This window comes from Xyrauchen texanus, chromosome 32 (genome assembly GCF_025860055.1).
Source record: "Xyrauchen texanus isolate HMW12.3.18 chromosome 32, RBS_HiC_50CHRs, whole genome shotgun sequence".
Lineage (NCBI taxonomy): Eukaryota > Metazoa > Chordata > Actinopteri > Cypriniformes > Catostomidae > Xyrauchen > Xyrauchen texanus.
The window spans coordinates 35,780,231-35,801,210 of NC_068307.1; the positions used below are offsets into that span (position 1 = coordinate 35,780,231).

A 20,980-nucleotide genomic window follows, 5' to 3' on the forward strand; every position below is an offset into this window, starting at 1 on the left:
TCGTGGGCAATCCAAGGGCCGGTGACTGAGTGCCCGCTGCATACGGCGCCCCAGCACCGTTGGGAGGCATCTGTCATAACCACAACGTGCCTGGAGACCTGGCATAGGGGAACTCATGCCCGTAAGAATGCTAGGTCTGATTAGGGGCTGAGAGAGCGGCAACAAGCCAGCGTGAAGAGGACACGGTGTGTGCCGTGGTGTGTGTCGTGCCATATGCCCAAGGAGCCTCTGAAAGGATTTCAGTGGGACCAACGTGTTCTGTCTGAACGTATGCAGACAGCTCAGCACTGACTGTGCATGCTCGCTGGTGAGACGCGCCATCATTGAGACCGAGTCCAACACCATACTGAGAAAAGAGATGCTTTGAACCGGGACGAGCTTGTTCTTTTCCCAGTTGACCCGAAGCCCCAAGCGGCTGAGGTGCCTGAGCACCAGGTCCATGTGAGCACACAACATGTCTCGCGAGTGAGCTAAGATTAGCCAGTCGTCGAGATAGTTGAGGATGCGGATGCCTGCTTCCCTCATTGGGGTAAGGGCTGCCTCAGCGACCTTCGTGAAGGTGCGAGGGGACAGGGCGAATGGGAGGACTTTGTACTGATATGCCTGACCCTCGAAAACCAATCCAGATGCCGGACGCTCGCTAGAATGCGTTTCTGCGTGAGCATCTTGAACGGGAGACTGTGCACAGCCCGGTTCAGAACTCGCAGGTCGAGGATTGGCCGCAACCCGCCGCCGTTTTTGGGTATAATGAAATAGGGGCTGTAAAAACCCCTACTTCACCGCGACCGTTTGGTCCACCTGAGGAATCGGCGTGTAGCCCCTTGCCGCCCCGCCGTCAAGGGTAGTGAGAGTGGAGGAGCTCACGGCTCGCGTAAGGGCAGTAAAAGGTGCGTGCCATGAGCGCCTGAGCCCCTCATGCACCTCTGGGAAGAAAGGAATGGGGGCGGAGAGTGGCCGTGAGTGGCGCTCTGGCCCCAGGAACCAATCTTCAGCCTGTGACTGAGCAGCCGCACCCGAGGGTGGGAGTCCAGCCGAGTCCTCAGTGTCAGACATGACGAACCCACTCTCCAATGCCGCAATCGAGATCTCATCGTCGTCCGCCGTGAAGCGATCCGGCAACCCGGTTGGAGCAAACGATCATGATGGGGAGTGGGAGGTCCGTGGGGTTATACCCGGCGTAGAGGCTCCCACTGAGGTCCCCATATTGCCCCCAGTGCTAGCCGACACTGCCTCATACCCGTAGTTAGAAGGACCGAGTCGGGGAGCGGCTGAGGTGGCTTGAGCTCTTACGAGGGCGAGCCGTGACCGCAATGTAGCCATGGTCATGCCCTCGCAGTGAGGGCATGAACAATCCACAAACACTGACTCCATGTGGGTAGCACCCAGATACGAGAGGCAGCGATCGTGGCCATCAGACGGGGAGAGACAACGACCGCAACCAGGAAATACACACAAACGGGAGCGGGCTTATCAAGCCTGACGCGGAAGACATGGCTGGACTCCCGCCCAGTCACAGGCTGACGCAGAGCTGGAGACCATGCTTGCCCGGGCAGCCACAAGTGTCAGGCTGGAGTGGAACCCTTCGCTCCCCCCTGTACCCTCGTGGCTCAACGAATGGTTCCTGGGGCCAGAGCACTGCTCACGGCAGCCCATTACTTTGTTCCTGGAGGTGTATCTTTTCAGGCACCTTTTACTGCCTGAACCCGATTCGCGAACTCCTCTGCTCTCACTACCCTCGATGGTGGGGCGGCAAGGAGGCACTCGGCGATTCCTCAGGTGGATCAGGTGGTCGCAGTGCACTTGTGCCCACAGAGCGCCGCCACCTAGCTGAGTCATCCTAGGCTCCCGTCCAGGGCCTGTAGGCTTACGTCGTCATTGGCGGCTAAGGCCTAAGGCACTGCTGGACGCGCCTCCTCCACCCTGCATGTCATGGCACTCCTGCAGGTGCACCAAGCCAAGAGACTTCACCTGGCAGTTTTCAACTTTGAGTAAGCAGACGGAGGCTATTCAACACATCTCCCTTATTTAAAAGCGGCAACAAAATGGATCCAAATTGTTATTGACCATTATCGCTTCTGCCATATGTCTCACAAGTGATATAGAAATTCATAAACAATTAATGACCTTTCTTAATAACTTAATGACATCTATGAAGCCCTCAATGCAAAACAATTCTATGCAGCTATTTTTCTGTCTCTCTTAAGCCTTCAATACTGTAGACCATTCCATTTTGATAAGTAGTTACGATGTATTGGTGTCTCAGATCTCTCTCTCTCTGACCCATTTAACAAATTATCTCTTATAGGGTACAATGTGTAAAGACAGAATATCAGCTTTCTGAACCATTGCCTATTAGCAGGGTGTTCCTCAAGGCTCCATTTTAGCTTCTACTCCTTTTACAATCTATATTAATGTTTCTCTTTCTATTGATAATAAGAATATTATATTCACCTTTACATGGACGATACTATCTTATATTCGGTTTCGGTTTTAGGCTCTCTCCATTCAACAGGCTTCCTTTGATTTTAATATTGTTTTGAACAGCTAAAAAATATGAATGTGGTTTGGATGGAATATTTCACGTCCTAACAATAATACTAACACTGTTGGAATAAAACTTGAGATTGTTACCTTCTATAAGTATCTTGGGATCCAGCTTGACAGGTCACTGTCCTTTGTACTCATCTTAAAAATGTACTGGTACAGGTGAAGTCTAGGCTGTTTAATACCAAAATAGATCTGCTTTTACAACGTCTGCTTAAAAAAAAATATATATATATATTGTTCAGACAACTATTCTCCCTTTATTGATTATAGAGATGTAGTTTAAAATGTGAACACAAAGATGTTTTTGAAAGTCTAGATGTGTTATATTATGCTGCTATTAGATGTGCCTTATAGAAATCATTTAAGTTTAATTTTATTATAAGCTGGCCTTCATTACATAATAGGTGAGAGCTCCACTGGTATATATTTATTTACAGAACCTTGTTGGTTTTACACCAGTTTATGTTCAAAATACATGACAGCATCATATTGCAATATATTCAGCCAGGTCATTAAATTCCATCCTTCTGACTGTTCCCAAAAGAAAAACTGTTTATGGCCATTTTGCTTTTAATTTTGCTGCTCCCAATGATATGAATAATTTGCAGAAATTACTTCATGTCTATACTTATATCTCTGATTCAGCTTTTACAAAATGAATAACATAATCCCTGTGAAGGTTTTGTATAGTTCTGCTTACAAGTAAATTTGACTCTTTTCTCTTTTCTTTTTTTTCTTTTTTTATACTAAAGTAAGAAAAAAATCTCTATGATAAGAGAGGAAACAATTTACTTTACTTATAACACAGTATTACATACCAAGACACATTACATAAATTAAATAAGAACCATTAAATTGTTGCAAGAAAACTACTTTTGCTTACTAATAGTCCCTTGATGTGCATAACCAGCCAGTAGAAAACGATTTGTTGTTGCTGGGGTATAAAAAGAAAAAAGAAAGATAAATATGTTATCTGTATTTTTAGTATATTTTGATATACACTGCTAGTCAAAAGTTTGGACGTGCCTAGATTTAGGTTTCTTGTGATCTTAAAATCATGTCAATTAAAGGATTATGCTTACATGCTTGAAAATACACCACTATACACTAAGTTTGTACACTAAGATCATGAATTTCTTTGCAAAACTAACATTTATATATATATATATATTTGAAGATTGTTGAGAGAATGTCCAGAGTTTGCAGAGCTGTAATGTAGGTAAGTTTGTCTAGATTGAAGAAGTTGAAATATAAGAATGTTTTGGAGCAAATATCAAATTATTTATTTTTTTACATGCAAATGAGCTTTTGATTTGCCGCAAATGTTTGCCAGAAGTTTGCAGCTCTTTGCCGGTAGTGGTGAACCTCCAGCAAACCTTTGGCAACAGTGGACAATTTGCCACAAGTTTGCCGCAAAGCTCACTTGAATGTGAAAATTATAAAAGCAGAAATATGCTGCAAGTTAGCTGTAAATTTGACATGAACTCTCAATTTTCATAAAGGGTACTGGACAGTTTTTGCACCCATCTGTGCTATTTTTAATTGTTGGTCTTTTTTAAACTCAAAATCGTTCTATCTATAAAGGCAGTTACATCTCATTCAGAAATATACTGTACTTTCAAACATTAGAATGTCACAATCGATCACAAGACATGCGAGGACCAATCACATTTTATATCAAAGCTGACATAACGCTTGTTGAGGCGGCCATTTTAAATGTTTATATAAGTAGAGAGCTAGATTTGAGTGTTACGGTGGATGGGAATGCTGGTCAATGCGTAAAGCCTTAAATTTGGATCTGTTCCTCACTCAAAGCCATCAAACGGCTTCAGATACAGTGCACAAATAGCTTGGTTTATTTTTATGATCTTTTTTATGGTATTTTTCAAATTATTTGAGCTGCAACTCGGACATTCTGAAAACTCCCTTTGTGTCCCATGGAAAACAAAACAATGAGCAGCTAAGCAATAAATAAATAAATCAACAAGTAAATGATGATTTAATTTTCAATGTTGCCTTGGGTAATGTATTAAAATTCTCCTGAATAATTTGAATACAGCATTAGAGTGACATTTAAAATACAGACAAAGTCTGACAATTTGGCGATGAAAGCAATGGACCAAGGAGGCTGTTTTCGTGACGCAGATATAAAGTCACTATAGGGATGTTTCGTTATAGTTAACCACTATATACTTTACCTGAATAGCCCATCTGAGGAACAATTGAACCATGAGGCCAAGCAACACTGAGCCTTGCTGGGAAAAAAAAAAAAAAGTGATACATTATTTAGAAATCAACATAAATAACTAAATCTATTCAAGGTCACGATTGACACAAATGACTGTAAAAATACACTAGTCAATTACTCTTACAAAAAAAATTGCCTCTAGTATTTTATCATCCAAATTAGCTTTTGATTTGCTGCAAATGTTTGCCGCAAGTTTGCAAAAGCTTATTTGCATTTGAAAATTATCAGTGGTGAATTTGCGGCAAATTTGACATGAACTCTCGATTTTCGTAAGGGTATCATGAACTTGTATGTGTATGATGCCAGTACATAAACAGTAAAATACTTACTGTTTACAAAATCCACAAAACGTAAACAATATTCATGTTAACATAATTTTTGTATGATAAAATCACTTACTTACCTTTTGGTGTCATGTCCTAGAAGTTATTTCCAATTTTACCATTTTTCTTTGTAATGCCATAAACACTATTCCCCAAAACTTACAATTGAAACTTTACAGTTCAAATTGGCACCATTCACTTCTATTGTAAGTGCCCCTCTGTAAACAAGATTTTTGCTTCTTTTTAAGAAAAGGAGGGACAGGGACATGCTGAGTGACTCAGTCAGGCTTCCTAAACAACCAATTTGCCCAGTTGCTAGGCTGGGTAGAGTAACATTTGGTTAACCTCCACATAGTCACTATAAAGTTTGGTTCTCGCTCTTGGTGGGGCGCGTGGTGAGATGTGTGTGGATACCGCGGAGAATAACGTGAGCCTCCACACGCGCTAGGACACCATGTTAATGCACTCAACAAGCCACGTGATAATATGCGCTGAATGACATCTTAGACGCAGAGGCAACTGAGATTGGTCCCCTGCCATCCGGATTGAGGTGAGTCACTATGCCACCACGAGGATTTAGAGCACATTTAGAGCACCAGATTGTGTAGAAAAGGGGAGAGAACCCTTTTTTTTAATGAAAAACTTAAACAAAAGACTCAAACATCAACACACGACGGGCAGCTGCCCATAAACGATCTCTCTCTCTCTCTCTCTCTCTCTCTCTCTCTCACACACACACACACATGCACCACCATCCACAGTCGGCCTTTATCCCCCTCGGAGGCTTAATTAGCCTGATAACGGACCGGGTGTGTAAAATCACGACCCGGCCCCGCCCTCCGCCCTGTCACATTGGTATTTTTTTATTTTTTGGTGGCAAATGCAGAATTTGGATATACAATACCAGTCAAAATTTGGAGATACTTGACTGATTTTTTTTGATTCAATAAAAAAATGTAAAAAGCAGGGACAAGTCCAAATGAATTTTTGTGAAAATAAACATTATGGCACAGATGCTGTCGATTTTGAGCTTAATTTATATTGAACCCGGAATATTCCTTTAATCAAGAGGTAAATGCTGTAAAAGTACTGTTCATGTTATGTAATGCAGTTATCTAATTTTAACAAATATAATCTTTTTGGAAAGTGTTACCAATATAATATTTCATCATATTTTAGCTTTATATCATAAAACATGTAATAAAGCTGATGGAAATGCAAATTATCACTCAAATTTCACAAGTGTCAACATAATATTTTTCCGTTTAACTCTAGCACATAAACTCTGCGTCGATACTTTAAATGTTGAGAAAAACTGGTTTTGAAACACTTTTTATGAACAAAATTGGCATTAATGCAAAATTGCAGTGTCACGTGATAGAATTTCCTCCAATTGTTAGCCATTGTTAATCATGACGACAAGGTATACATCATTGTAAAGTATTCAATGGAAAGGAGTAGGCGAGAACCGGCTTTTCAATATAAATAATGCTTTAATGATAAACTTAAAAGACATGTCCGTAAACAAGCTCTCTCTCTCCCGCACGATCCCCTGCAGTTGACCTTTATCCCTCACGGAGGCTTAATTAGCCTAATACGGGACCTGGTGTGTAGGATCACAACCCGGCCCCGCCCTCCACCCTGCCACAATCATTGAAAGCCAGTTAGTTGTACATGATATAGATCCGATTCTACAAACATGACATTTCCAGGAGTATCAAACTAATATCTCGAATTAAGCATATCGACAAGCGCACAGAGAACAAATGAATAGCCACTGTTTGTGATTAATTTAATCACGGTAGCCATCTGTTTATTTATTAAAGTTGCTTTTCCACACCATTCAAAATAATAGATGGCAGTCATGGAATTAGCCCACAATACAAAACATGTCATTTTTATGTTGTTTTAAATTAAAAATAAATACACAATACTAGGAAAAAAGCATCAGTGTGCTTTTTTGGAACTTATTGCTCAATTCTATAAAAATATTGTTTAGCTTACTTTTGAAAAAATGCCGGTAAAATTCCCTGTATTAAATTAAATAAATTACCAAACTTAAAAAGCATTCAATAAAAAAAAATTATTACCAAACGGAAAAAAATCTATTTTTAGACCTATATATATGCCTTTTCTCTACACAAACTTAAATTAGCCTTACCCTGCTCTGTAGATGAAAAAAGTCAGCTGAATGACATTTTCTCCAAGAATATAAACTATCAGAACTATTTGTCCGAGTTCACTTTCAGAAAATTCGCTTTTGAAAATTTTAAAATGTTTAAATATTTAAAAAATAACTCTCTTTACCTCGGATCGCATATGCTGAGCTTCTTCAGAAAATGTAAATTGCATTATGACACTAAATACATTTTAGATGATCATTAAAAGTTCAGTTGGTCATTAAAAGTTGCTGGACAAATATGCGGGACATAATGCAGTTGTGATGGCGATGCTTTAGATTAGATGATTGTTCAAAATAGCCTATTGAATATCAGAAATTTATCATATGTAATCCCTGATATTACACCACATCAATTCTTTTTAATAGCTCTACACACAGCATATACACATCGATGGATGGTCCTTATACTAAGACTGAAAGTTTCCACCACTACTTGGTGCAGGTTACCAGCTTGAACCGGGCCATGACGATTCGCTTTTATATTTACATTTACATTTATGCATTTGGCAGACGCTTTAATCCAAAGCGATTTACAGCTTTTGAGTCAGAACCGGTCAATGGCAACCTGCGATAGGCGCAACATCAGGACCAATATTACAGTCCTATCAGAAGGGCAACTGCTCCCTTTTGATTGCAATTCCTTGTCTTCTGATTGCATTTATTTGTGAAATTCAAAAGGTAGTAAACTGGCTAATTCCAATGAATTTTCTCAATAGTCTCCCCATTTTACCAAAACTTAACAGGAATACAATTAGGGACATCTGGGAGGTAAATAAGCGATAAACACACATTTCTGTATGGAAGTGGCTTAAGGGCAGATTTCTTTGTCCAAGTGAATGACAAATTGCCACTCAACATGGACATCACACTGCATCCAGCAGCCCGCCTACCATCAAGAAAACCTGTCTGGTTGAACCCACCACCAGAGGATATGACAGTTAACTCGGCATGGAGTGATGAGTGGGCAGCAACTGATGTTGTGAACCACGCCCTCGTAGCTGAGCCGTCGGTCTGTCCCTCTGGCTTCAACCTTCCTCGACGACACTGGTCAACACTGAACCGATTCCGAATGGGACAGGGTCGATGTGCAGTCAACCTTGTTCGGTGGGGGCAAGCCACCAACCCGAACTGCAGCTGTGGGGAACCAGAAACCATGCAGTACATTGAGTGTCCGCTAACTTATTTCAATGGCGGACTCGAGGCTCTACACCTGGCTGAACAAGATGCTGTTTTGTGGGTGGGAACGCAATGCAAACACTAAGAAGAAGAAGAAGTATTTCTGAGTTTATGTTATCTATTATCCCTGAAGCTGGTGAGTGTAATCTAAAGATCTTGAGAAAAGGCAGAAGTGTGTCTGAAAACCTGAGAATAAAAGCAGACTTCCATGGATTGCAACGTCGACTCCCGCTCCCCTTGAAACTGAGAACATTACACAATGAATTGGGTTTCCAGAGCACAAAAAATTTAATTGCGACCCTTGAGGAAAAGCTTCTGATGATATGGCTCTGTGCTCCGGTTTACATGCCCGTGATGAGGGGCATGAGGGGCACAGCATCAAGTGGCATCTGCCAATCCAGATTGGAGTGATTCTAAGATTCAGAGATTGTCACTCCTGGGAAGATTCCCAATTGCAGCGTTGAAGTGACTGACTTGAAAGGGAACTTATGTGTATTAATGCATTAGTTCAAGTTTTCATGTTACTACTGCCAAATTTCAATGCGTTTGCTGTATAAAATTGGGCTTTGCTACTTTGTTAAAAGGTAAATGTTTGTAAAACTTTTAATAACAATATGGGCAATATTTGTTTTAACTTCTCAGTTCTCACCATTGTGTGGCATAGCTACTGGTTGTCTGGGTGGCTCCCCTCCCTCTTTGGGTTTGTCAGCAACTTCCACTTCGTCTTCCTGTGGCTTAGTAACTACTAAAGAGGTGAGACTGGTCACAAACTGATATTTCAGGGATAATTTGAGAGCTTCTTTCTTTTCATCCTCTTTCTCTTGTCCTTTAAGAAGCACCCTGACACAGAAATATAGAGAGAAGACATAAAACATGTAATACATTAATTAACGTTATATTTATATAGTGCTTTTCTTACGTTACACTCAAAGCACTGTACATACAGAAAGGGGACTCTCCTCACCCACCACCAGTGTGCAGCATCCACCTGGATGATGCAACACCAGCCATAAAGCGGCAGTATGCTCACCACACACCAGCTGTTTGTGAAGAGAAGAGAGTATAGTGATGCAGCCAATTCAGGGATGGGCACTATTAGGAGGCCAGAATTGATTAGGGCCAATGGGGGGATTTTGCCAGGACCTACTCTTTGCAAGAAGTGCCCTGGGACTTTTAATGACCACAGAGAGTCAAGACCTTGTTTTAACATCTCTTCCGAAGGAGAGTGCCTTTTTACAGTATAGTGTCCCCATCACTATACTGGGGTGTTAGAAACCACACAGACCACAGGGTGAGCACCCCTGCTGGCCCCACTAACACCTCTTCCAGAAGCAACCTTAGTTTTCCCCAGGAGGGCTCCATCCAAGTACTGACCAGGCTCAACCCTGCTTAGCTTCAGTTTGTAACCAGTCTATAGCTACAGGGTGATATAGCTGCTGGCAATTACATATTTTTTTTTTTTACAATCACTTACACACTAAAATTGGTACTTGAGGCACACTCTATGAAACCATTAACTCATGTACCTCATCTTCAGACCAAGTCTCCAAAACTGCAAGTACATTATCTGTTTTACACTCAGTTTGCAATTGTAAAACTACTTTTTACAAAACACTAAACGCAGTTCTCTACATAAGAAAATCATTCAAAACTAACTTGTTTCATTTGGAAAACACTGCCATTCAAAATGCAACACTCATTTACCGATTACTTACAATCAGTGCTCATGTGTGAAAGCACTTATAACTAATTTCTTCACTTAGAAATCAGAGCTTGTGATAAAAATACAATATTTTTAGGAATTTCTGTTTAACGTGTTAATATGTACTGAATATGCATACATAATATATCATTTGTGTACATACCTGTAAGTGTGAGTGCTATGACAATAACATGTATAAGACACAAGATAGTAATGTTTTACGTTTGTCACATCCGTGTGTAGTTGGCGTGTATAAGAGCTAATCATTTGATGGTTTGTGTGTAGAGTTTTGATGCAAAAACACCACTTTGAGAAGAGTTAATATAGTTCTGAATTAAATGTTTGCTTTTGCAAGAGATGTGTGACATTTTGCATGCTGTGTGTGTGTTTTGGATCTCAAGGATCTTATCCATTAAAGTGACATTTGTTGGCATAACCTAATTGTTAAGATAACTTAATGTATTGTTCTACAGACAGTCAGAAAACTCATGAACTTACTGTCTCTCCAGAAGTTGCTTCACTGTAAGGTAGGCCCACAATCTCTGCATGAAATCTTTATTCTCAGGTGGAACATCACTGAGGTCTTTTGTATTTACAGTGTCTTGATATGTCACCTTATTGTATTTCTACATAGAAATTAAAGAATACTAGTGAACATTTTCATCATACATGCTGTCGGTCATACTTATAAAACTATTTTAAAAACAAAGTTGACATTTTCCCAACATTAACACACCGCCCATGATCCTAATATCCAATGTGCTTCTGGCCATGTTTGAGACTGTCATAAATGAGAAGATACCAGCCCACTCACTCTCTCACAAATTCAAACTTGATAAACAGACCCAGGCTGTGGTCCACTTAAATTTTGTATCTCCTTCCCTCACTATCTTCACTCTGTTTCATGGATTTGTATGTACATCATTGCTTATGTTGCACGAGTGCCCACTACTGGCAGAACCTGTGCAATGGGTTTAACTGGAACACCCTTAGGCTAAGCACTAGATCACTTGTATATACAGGGATATACAGTATATATATATATATATATATATATATATATATATATATATATATATATATATTCTTTAATAAAAAAAAGCACTTTTAATTAGAATACATTTTCATAAAGGGTTAATCAAGTTTTACACAAACAAAAATGGGAAAAGTAATATACACATAGTCTATGACTGTGTAACAAACAGTCAATTTAAGGTAGCTACAAGTATTTAGCTGTAAAATCTCAATATAACTTTTGTAAACTGCTCGACTGTCCTAACTTCACTGCCATCATCCATAAGAGTTGTGTGGTGGTTAAGCACAATCTGGATATTTTGGGAAATGGAGCTGCCTGAAGTGTACTGTGTAAATCGAGGGGTTGAGTGTCTGTCAGTAGAAACTTCTCTCGCCCACTTAGCAAAGTGGAACGGACTTCCAAAATGGAGTCAGGGATTCACCGAGGGGAAGTGCTTAGGGAAGTTAGCAAATGGATGTTTAAAGTGAAGTGGAACGCAGTTCTAGAGACTAGTCATCTAGCTGTAAAAAAAAAGAATCTTACCGATATTGCGATGACCTGAGCAGTGAAACTCTCCACACTGTTGTCCATGATTTGACCTGAGACTACAATTTCAGATCCGTTGAAGTACATGTTAAAATTGGTCTCAGTAAGATTTGTCACGCCAGTGTAATTAAGTTGAATATCACTGAGGAGAGGAATGGCAACTTCATCATAGAAGCCCTACCAAACAAACAAAAAATAAAAGGAGTTGAAATACTCAAATAAATAATCGGAGAGATACTGAATTATGGATGGGTGAATTTAAAATTGATTTTCTGTATTGCACCTGCAGCTGTAGATCAGCATCAGAATCCTCATAAATTCTGCGAGCAATCCCATTATTTTCCAATGACATTTGTGTCAGGAATTCAAAGTTGACATCGTACCCAAAACCAAGGCAATAGAGAGGAAACTTTGACACAATGGCTTTCCTCACATTAGACATTATCCTCTCTGTATTGGTTTCACCTGTAAAAAAAACACATCTGTTAGTTCTGAAAACTGCCCTGTTCTCACATGAAACCCAATTGGTTATACTAATACTTCATTGTTTTTTAAACTATTAAGGTATACACTCTTTTATTAACAGGTCTGCTTACTAGATTGTTATATTAAGTAAAGGTGAAGTGTACCTCTACTGGCACCAAATGGAATTGCAAAAAAAAAAAAAAAAATATTAAAAAGACTCTTTACATACAGGTTTGCCGAACACTACCACCGTTTTCCATTGGTTGGTCAAAAAGACACACAAACTCACACCACTGGTTGAGCCCATGCATCTATGTTAGGCTGGGTGAGTTGTCCAAATAAACCAAGCAATGTCTTGAATGCACCAAAGTTACAGTATTTATACTTCAATCTACCAATAGCTAGTCTCTGCATATTAAGATGAAATGGGAGAAACTATTTAAACGATATAACACACTTTATCTATAAAGGATGTGAATTACAGTGTGGATCTATTCATGAAGCATGATTAAGTGAACTAATGTTAAGATGAACATCAATTCCACTCAAATGCTGAAGGTTGGCAGTGAACTCTATGTATGTGTATCAGTGATTGTGTGCCTGTAGTGGGGTCTCCATCTGTAAGCAGTATCAGGATGGAAGCAGTTCCTTCTCGTGGGTGTTGCTTTATCATGTTCACTCCTTTAAGCACTGCAGCGTTTATGTCTGTGGCTAAAGGAAGATAAAACATATGGAGTGACTATTGGACCAGATGTAAATAGCCTTGGTCACACAGCAGGCTCTTTGAGCACCAATTGACTGGTGGACCCAGACAAAAATATAACAAAATGATAAATTGGTGTCGCCCTTGTAGGCTGATGGGTATTTTGTACAGCGCTGAATAGGAATTTGAACTCAGATTCATGGACTATGTGATGGACTTTATGTTACAGTATATATGAGACTACAGTATATCATTATATCATATACCATATGTAGTATGTCATTTTATTATATACTACTTTATAAAAGTGCATGTTACTAAACAAAATGCAAATATTATTATTTACTCGGGTGTGCAAATTGCATCTGCCAAAAACTTTTTGTCATTGTTAGGTACAAATTTCTCAGGGGCCATTCGTATCGAATGTGTTATTACATCCATTTGCAGGTTTTCTATTTTTTCTTAGTTGTTTTTTCTGTGTAAACATGCTCTTTCCAGATGTCTTTTACTCTTGCACCATGTCTCACTTTTTTTCATAGCTCATGCAGGATGCCGTGTCATGTTAAAAAGAATGTAAACTTTTAAAAGTGCATCTTCTGAAACACCTGCGTTATGTTGTATTCTAGCTTTTTTGCTGCAAGATTGTGTCTGATGTCTACTTGACTGGTTAAGAACTCACATCCCCTATCTCTGATATTCTGTACGAAAGATTTGGCATCCTCCAGGTTTGCCTTGGTAGCTTTGAGGAGTTCATGTTTCCAAATTTCAACTTGACTGTCAAAGGTGATCAGTCCAAAGTGATCATCCTCATCAAGATCACTCAAAATCTTCAACAGAGCCAAACGAGTCTAAAAAAAAAAACAAACACTTCTGTCAGCACATCTGAAAATCTCAGAAATATCAGTTATTCTTTCTACATAACCATTATGTTTACTCAAAATTGCCAGATATGGACAATTGTGTTATTAAATTAAACAAAGCAACTCCCCATTGGCATTGTTCCTTATTATTTACCTGTATTATTTTTCTGCCATGCATAGAGCCACTCTGGTCAATGATAAACACCACATTTTTGGGAATACGTGGAATGTCAGTGGGTGCAAAGTAGTGGACGAAATAGCCATTCGATACCTAAGAGAAATAAAAATTTATTGAATTCTGTATATGATTCATTTCTTTTTCATGTCTAGTCTTTCAGAACAGGGCCAGATTTGTGAAGAAATTACTCCCCGCTACCTGACTGGTCGCTATCATTAAAGCCCACCCCTACACTTTCCCCTAAAAATAACCTTACTAGGGAGTGAGAAATCTGCACAGCACTGGATGGGGGTAGTAGTATTACTTTTAATACTAGATAAAATGTTAAAGAGAGCACTAGATACAATGTTGAAGAGGTGTATGAACTTGCTAAAACAATGTCAGACAATGTAATATGCTCTGCCCCCCTCCCTGCTCATCGTGGTGACGAGTTTTATAGTAGATTAGTGTCACTGAACAGCTGGATGTCTAAGTTGTGTCCGGGGCTTAGCATATCAGATTTCTAGACAGTTGGAAGAGTTTTTGGGGTAGACCTGACCTTCTAAAGAGAGACGGACTCCATCCCTCCAGGGAAGGTGCCACTTTTCTCTCTAATAATTTGGCTCATAGTCTTACAGTAATAATGACACTATCTGACTAACTAGGTCCCAGGTCAGGAAGCTGACAAACTTGTTAATCCTAACATCTACTAGCTGCCTTGAGATGTAACACAGGCCACATAAACTACAACACATAGAGTCTGTATCACCTAGATATCATGTAGAGACTGTGTCAGTTCCCTGGACTACCAAATATAAACCCCTCACTAAATCATTTAGAAAGATTTTTAATATAGTCAAACTTGAAAAAAATAAAAATGTAAGATAAACATCATATTAAGGAAACATTAGATCTCTTTCAACTAAAGCACTAATTGTAAATGAAATTATTACAGATTATTACAAAAATCTGGCTGAAATCTGGTGAATATAATAGTCTAAATGAATCTACTACCCCAGGTTATTGTTATAAACACGAGCCCCATCTGAAGGGTCTAGGAGGAGTTTCTACAATTTACAGTGAAGTTTTTGGTGTTATTCAGAGGACAGGATATACAGTGGCCCCCACTAATATTGGTACCCTTTGAAATATGTGCAAAGAAGGCTGTAAAAAATATGTTTTTATTGTTTATCCCTTTGATCTTTCATTCAATACATTCACAAAAATCTAGCATTTAATTGAAGTAAAATAATTGAAAAGAGGGAATAATCTCATTATTAAAGAAATATTTTTCTCCAAAACACAGTTGTCACAATTTTTGGCACCAATAGAAATTCATATGAGTAAAATATATCTGAAGTATATTGCTATTCATATTTTAAATGTTTTAGTACACCTGGGTGACTAGGAACATTAAATTGTCCAAGCCAAATACCCTTAGTCATCCATCACAAAGGGTAAGACTAAAGAATAAAGTTATGATGTACAGCAAAAGGTTGTTGAGCTTCACAAAATAGGAAGTGGCTATAAGGAAATAGCTAAAGCATTGAAAATACACATTTCCACCAACAGGGCAATGATTAATAAGTGCCAATCAACTGGAGATGTTAAGAATCAGCCTGGAAGAGGATGTGTATCAATATTGTCTCCACACACAGTGAGGAGGATGGTTCGAGTTGCCAAACATTCTCCAAGGATCACAGCTGGTGAATTTCCGAAATTACCCGGGTCAGAAAGTCTAAAAGAAAATATTAGACACCACCTACATCACCACAAGTTGTTTGGGAGGGTTTCAAGAAAAAAGCCTCTGCTCTCATCCAGCAACAAACTGAAGAATCTTCAGTTTGTCAGGCACTGCTGGAACTTCAAATGGGACTGGGTTCTATTGTCATCGGTTTAGCTTACACAGAGAGGCAGCCAAATGGAAAAGTACACCTTGTCCACAGTTAAATATGGATCTTAAAGAATCAGGATCTTTAACGTTGTGGGGCTGTTTTTATGATAGAGGTCCTGGACATCCTTTTCTGATTAATGGCATCATGGACTCTATCAAATACCAACAGATACAAATAAAAACCTGAAAGCCTCTTCCAGAAAGCTTATAATGGGCCCTAGTTGGATCTTCCCGTAGGACGATGATCCGAAACACATCAAAATCAACACAAAAATGGTTCACTGACCACTATATAAATGATCTGCCATGGCCATCTCAATCCCTGACCTGAACCCCATAGAAAACCTGTCGGGTGAACTAAAGAGGAGAGTCAACCAGCGTGGACATTATAGGAGAAGACTCAGAGCTGTTCCCCGTTTGTCGCTCACTTCGACGTTGTGTCAAAGAAGCGACACTAGGGGTCTGTCTTGAGAGCCTTTTGCATCTCTGATCTATGAGAAAAGGCCAATGAGAAATTGGCAGACAGAATTTGCATGTCCCGCCTCCGGACATACGGGTATAAAGGGAGGGAAATGCATCTATTTCATTCAGAAATTTTCTTCGGAGCCGATCGGTTGTGTGTGCAGCGACCTGCGAGTCACAGCCTATTCCTCTCATCTCTTAGCGATTGCTGTTGGATCTACGGAATATCTGAAGCTACGCATATCTGCAGCTTTCTCCTTCTCTGCACAGCAGTGCAGCTTTGCCCCTGGCCGCTTCGACAGCGCAGTTGAAAGAGTTATTTTCTCTAAAAGAGCAAAATACACAGCGGCGTTGGACATCCTTTTCAGGACACATCTTTCCGCCCCTGTGTAGTTCCTGGATGTGGTAGAGTGCTCTCCGCTCCTGATGGTCACAGGCGCTGCCTCGTGTGTCTGGGTAGCAATCACACTGAGGCAGCGTTTGTGGATTGTTCGTGTTCTCACTGAGAGAATCTTACCATGGCAATGCTGCGGTCATGGCTTTCCTTCCTAAGAAGGAACGCCACTCCAGCCGCCCCCGTGTCGCTCCTTCCCATGGGATTGAGGATGACCCGGCTGGCGATGGAGGCGTTTTGGAGATGGCAGCGGGATCGGTTTCGCCGGGTACGTCCCCGCGAACCAGCCGGCCCCCGGCACGCTCGTTGACTTCTGTCCGGGCTCGAGGCAACAGCGGCTCGCCTTACGGCCAGCCTGCCTAGCCTCATGAGCCCCCCGAGCCGGATGAGCTCGCCGCTGCATCGAAGAGTGGTCCGGCGTCTGACGTGGATGACTCAACTGGGCTGCCACCTTTGGGCCAGCACGGCCAGTCTGAGGCTGATGCCCAGATGTCCGACATGCTTGCCCGGGCTGCCGTCAGCATGGGGCTGGACTGGAATCCTCCATCCTCCCCACAGCCTTCGCGGCTGGATGATTGGTTCCTCGGGTCTGCGCGCACCTCACAGCCAGATGCACGAAGTGGACAAAACACGCTTCCTCGACGCACCTGTCTCCCAGTTCGGCCTTTTCAGCGACACCGTCAAGGACTTCGCCCAGCAGTTCTCAGCGGTGAAAAAGCAGACGGAGGCCATATCTCACATCATGCCCCATCGCACCTCCAGTGCGGGCCATGACCCGTCTGCCCAAGAAACGCGTTGAGCACCCCGCGGTAGGCGCACGCTCCCCGTTTCACGAACCACTTTGAGGACCCAGAAGGCTCCCAAGCGTTCCTGAGACAGACGACCCAGGGACCAAGACATTTGCTCCGGAGCTGGTAAGCAGACCAATCCATCCCCCCGTGGAGGGCCAGGAGGAGCGTCTTCAGTTAAACTTATTTACTTTGCTGCACCCCCTTCGAGCTGCGGTACCCAGATTCTCAATAAAAGAGCAATTCCCTTTGTCTCTGGGTCACCTGGCCCGCAAATGCCGTTCTCACGGCACTCTGCCGCCACACCTCAACAGTCCTGGCACATTGGATGCAGACCTCTCGCCTCCAGTCCCACAACCTGTTCTGACGAATCTAGAGGACGCCTCCGCAGGACCTCCTCCTCAGTCACTAGCCCGCCCCCTGCCAGGTGTGCAGAGGGAGGTAAGTGCTTTGAGTCTTTTCTCAACACCCAAGCCTTGGGACACTCTTCTGCCTCCCGACGTGCTATTACCTGGCTCACTCTTGAGAGTTACTATGCGCTCATAGAGACCAGGTGCTCAGGCACCTCAGCCGCCTAGGGATTCAGGTCAACTGGGAAAAGAGCAAGCTCTCCCCGGTTCAGAGCATCTCTTTTCTCGGCATGGAGTTAGACTCATTCTCAATTACAGTGCGTCTCACGAGTGAGCGCACGCAGTCAGTGCTCAGGTGCCTCTTCGAGCCCGGCACAACGGTTCTTCTAAAAACATTCCAGAGGCTCCTGGGGCATATTGCATCCTCAGCCGCAGTTGCGCCGCTTGGGTTGATGCATATGATACCACTACAGCACTTGCTTCAGACTCTAGTCCAGAGATCGGCATGACGCCACAGCACATAACGTGTGATAATCACCCCCTCCTGCCATTAGACTTTCAACCAGTGGACAGACCTCAGTTTTCTGCGGACAGGAGTCCCCCTACAGCAGGTGTCCAGACATGTTGTGGTCACCACAGACGCCTCTCAACTGGGTTGGGGCACCTTGTACAATGGGCACACTGCCGCTGGCTGAGTTGCTGGCTGTAATCCTTGCCCTGTGGAGGTTTCTCCTGCTGATTCGGGGCAAGCACGTCTTGATCGCCAATATGTCATATGTCACAACTCGCCCGCAATCTCCTCTTTTGGAGTCAGCAGCGACTCAGGTCGCTGCGCGCCACTCATATCCCTGGCAACCACAAAACGATGGCAGCTGTTCACGAACTGAAGTGTCGCTTGTTCGCGAATTGGTGTTCTTCCCAAGCCAAAGACCCAACGAGTTGCACAGTTCGGCAAGTCCTTGGGTAAGCACGACTTGATTATCAGGTTCCTTAGAGGTGCCTGGAGACTGAACCCTCCCGGCCAAGCCTATTCCCCTCCTGGGATCTCTCAGTGGTCCTCTCGGGCCTTCAGAGACCACCCTTTGAGCCGCTTGACTCAGTTGAGCTCAAGGCCCTCTCCCTGAAGACTGCGCTCCTGATAGCGCTAGATTCCATCAAGAGGGTTGGGGACCTGCAAGCGTTCTCTGACAGTGACACCTGCCTGGAGTTCGGTCTGGCACATACTCACATTATCCTGAGGCCACGACCGGGCTACGTGCCCAAGGTTCCTACGACCCCCTTCAGGGATCAGGTCGTGAACCTGCAAGTGCTGCCCCTGGAGGAGGCAGAACCAGCCCTTTCGTTGCTGTGTCATGTAACATGCTTTGTGCATATATTTGGACCGCACGCAGAGTTTTTGATGTTCTGAGCAGCTCTTTGTCTGCATTGGTTGACGGCGGATAGGGAACGCCATCTCCATATGGATTTAGCTCACTGGGTCGTTGAAGCCATTTCTCTGGCTTACCAGACCCAGGCTGTGCCCCCTTGCGTCCAGTGTGCTTTCTCTCCCAGGTTAGCCACTAAGCGTCGCTTCCTGGATGTTCTTCCTCCCTAGCCTTCTGGCCTGTGAATTCAGCGGAGCAATTTGCAACCAGACTCACAAAGAGCCACTAGTGTTCTTTACTGGGGTAGGGCTCCACAGGCTTAATTCCCTCTTCAGGCAACTCCCTGTGATGTATACCCTATCGGCAGATCCTCGTCTTCCTCGGGCAGTCCCACTGTCCCTGGTCGCCGTGTTTGTAGAGATCCTCCCTCATCAGGCAGGACCTGCCACAGTGCCGCTCCCACATGCAGCTTCACAACCCACGTGGTGTATTAGCCACATGTCACCTCCCCCTATTCTGGGCAGGATGTGGCCTCCAAAGGGTCTTTTCCCCCTGAAAAAATAGGATCGGGAAAGGCCGCCTTCCCCGACGCATTTCATAGCGTTAAGATTCACACTCTATGCAAGAGACATAGAGAGGGAAAAGGCATAGCTGACAGGCTTGCTCCCATGCTAGTCATGTAGCACCTGTTCCCCCTTCAGGGGTGCTGGGAACCTAAGGTCTGTATATAACACCTTTTCTGGGGGCTGTGGGGAGCGTTAAGTGCAGCCGATACAGTTGCTTCTAGCACGCAGAATCCTGCTTGCACCTGTGTCAGCAGTTCACGTAACACAGCCTAGGGCATGGCATTTTTGAATGGGACACTTTGTGTCACTTCATTCGACACAACGTTGAGTGAGTGACAGAAGGGGAACGTCACGGTTACTGTTGTAACCTCTGTTCCCTGAGGGAGGGAGGGAGGGAGACGTTGTGTCCCTTCTGCCACGACACTAGACCTACCACTGTAAACTGTATTCTCAGCTCCTCAGTGCAAAAATCTGACTGACAGAAGCACACCTGCTTCCCTTTATACCCGTATGTTTGGGGGTGGGACATGCAAATTCTGTCTACCAATTTCTCATTGGCCTTTTCTCAAGTTAAGAGGTACGCGAGGCTCCCAAGGAAGACCCCTTGTGTCACTTCATTCAACACAACCTCTCGTTCCCTCCCTCAGGGAACAATGTTTAATCAAGAATAGATTTTTTTGCAATGCAGTCAATAGCTTATCAAGTGAAGGACTGCAGTTACCTTCCCGTTTCCATCTCTGATCACAACCCTTCTAAGCTTATGTAAGAACCAACAACTGTTTACCCTATTACAAAAATTGGAGATTTAGAACTTACATGCTAAAAGATCCAGAATTTATACAGTTCATGACCACTCAAATTCAAATATTTCTTGAGGGCAACTCAAACATATGGGAGGCGGTTAAATCATTAATGAGAGGACATATTCTTTCATAAGGGGCATATAAACATAAATAAAAGAAAGCTGTTTTAACAAAATTAAAAAAGAAATAAGATCATTAGAATTAGAACATTCATTGACAAATAAAGATGAATGTTTGACTCAACTCGCTCAAAAACGGATTTTATCCAATAATATGTGCACCCAGATTGTGGCAAGAACAAAATATAATTGCTAAAATTTGGAGATAAGACTAGCAGACTATTGTCATGGCAAATAAAGAAAGAAGTATCAGATATACATATTCACTCCATAAAATTGAATGATGGAAAACATGTAACAGGACCTAAGGAAATTA

The 20,980-nt window shown here is 42.3% G+C and overlaps 1 protein-coding gene across 3 annotated transcripts in view; it reads right to left on the bottom strand.

The window, feature by feature from the left end:
* LOC127625713 (inter-alpha-trypsin inhibitor heavy chain H3-like) overlaps positions 1-20,980 on the bottom strand; it is a 53,576-nt gene that overhangs the window by 26,027 nt on the left and 6,569 nt on the right. The window contains exons 7-15 of one of the 3 annotated variants that reach the window (XM_052101067.1): positions 13,922-14,038; positions 13,587-13,755; positions 12,805-12,915; positions 12,023-12,204; positions 11,737-11,916; positions 10,677-10,804; positions 9,126-9,316; positions 4,746-4,802; positions 3,431-3,481 (exon numbers count right to left, since the gene is read on the bottom strand). In XM_052101067.1, coding sequence (XP_051957027.1) covers positions 3,431-3,481; positions 4,746-4,802; positions 9,126-9,316; positions 10,677-10,804; positions 11,737-11,916; positions 12,023-12,204; positions 12,805-12,915; positions 13,587-13,755; positions 13,922-14,038 — 1,186 coding nt within the window. The remainder of the gene's footprint in view (positions 1-3,430; positions 3,482-4,745; positions 4,803-9,125; positions 9,317-10,676; positions 10,805-11,736; positions 11,917-12,022; positions 12,205-12,804; positions 12,916-13,586; positions 13,756-13,921; positions 14,039-20,980) is intronic. The other 2 variants (XM_052101068.1, XM_052101069.1) reach the window with 2 other exon arrangements.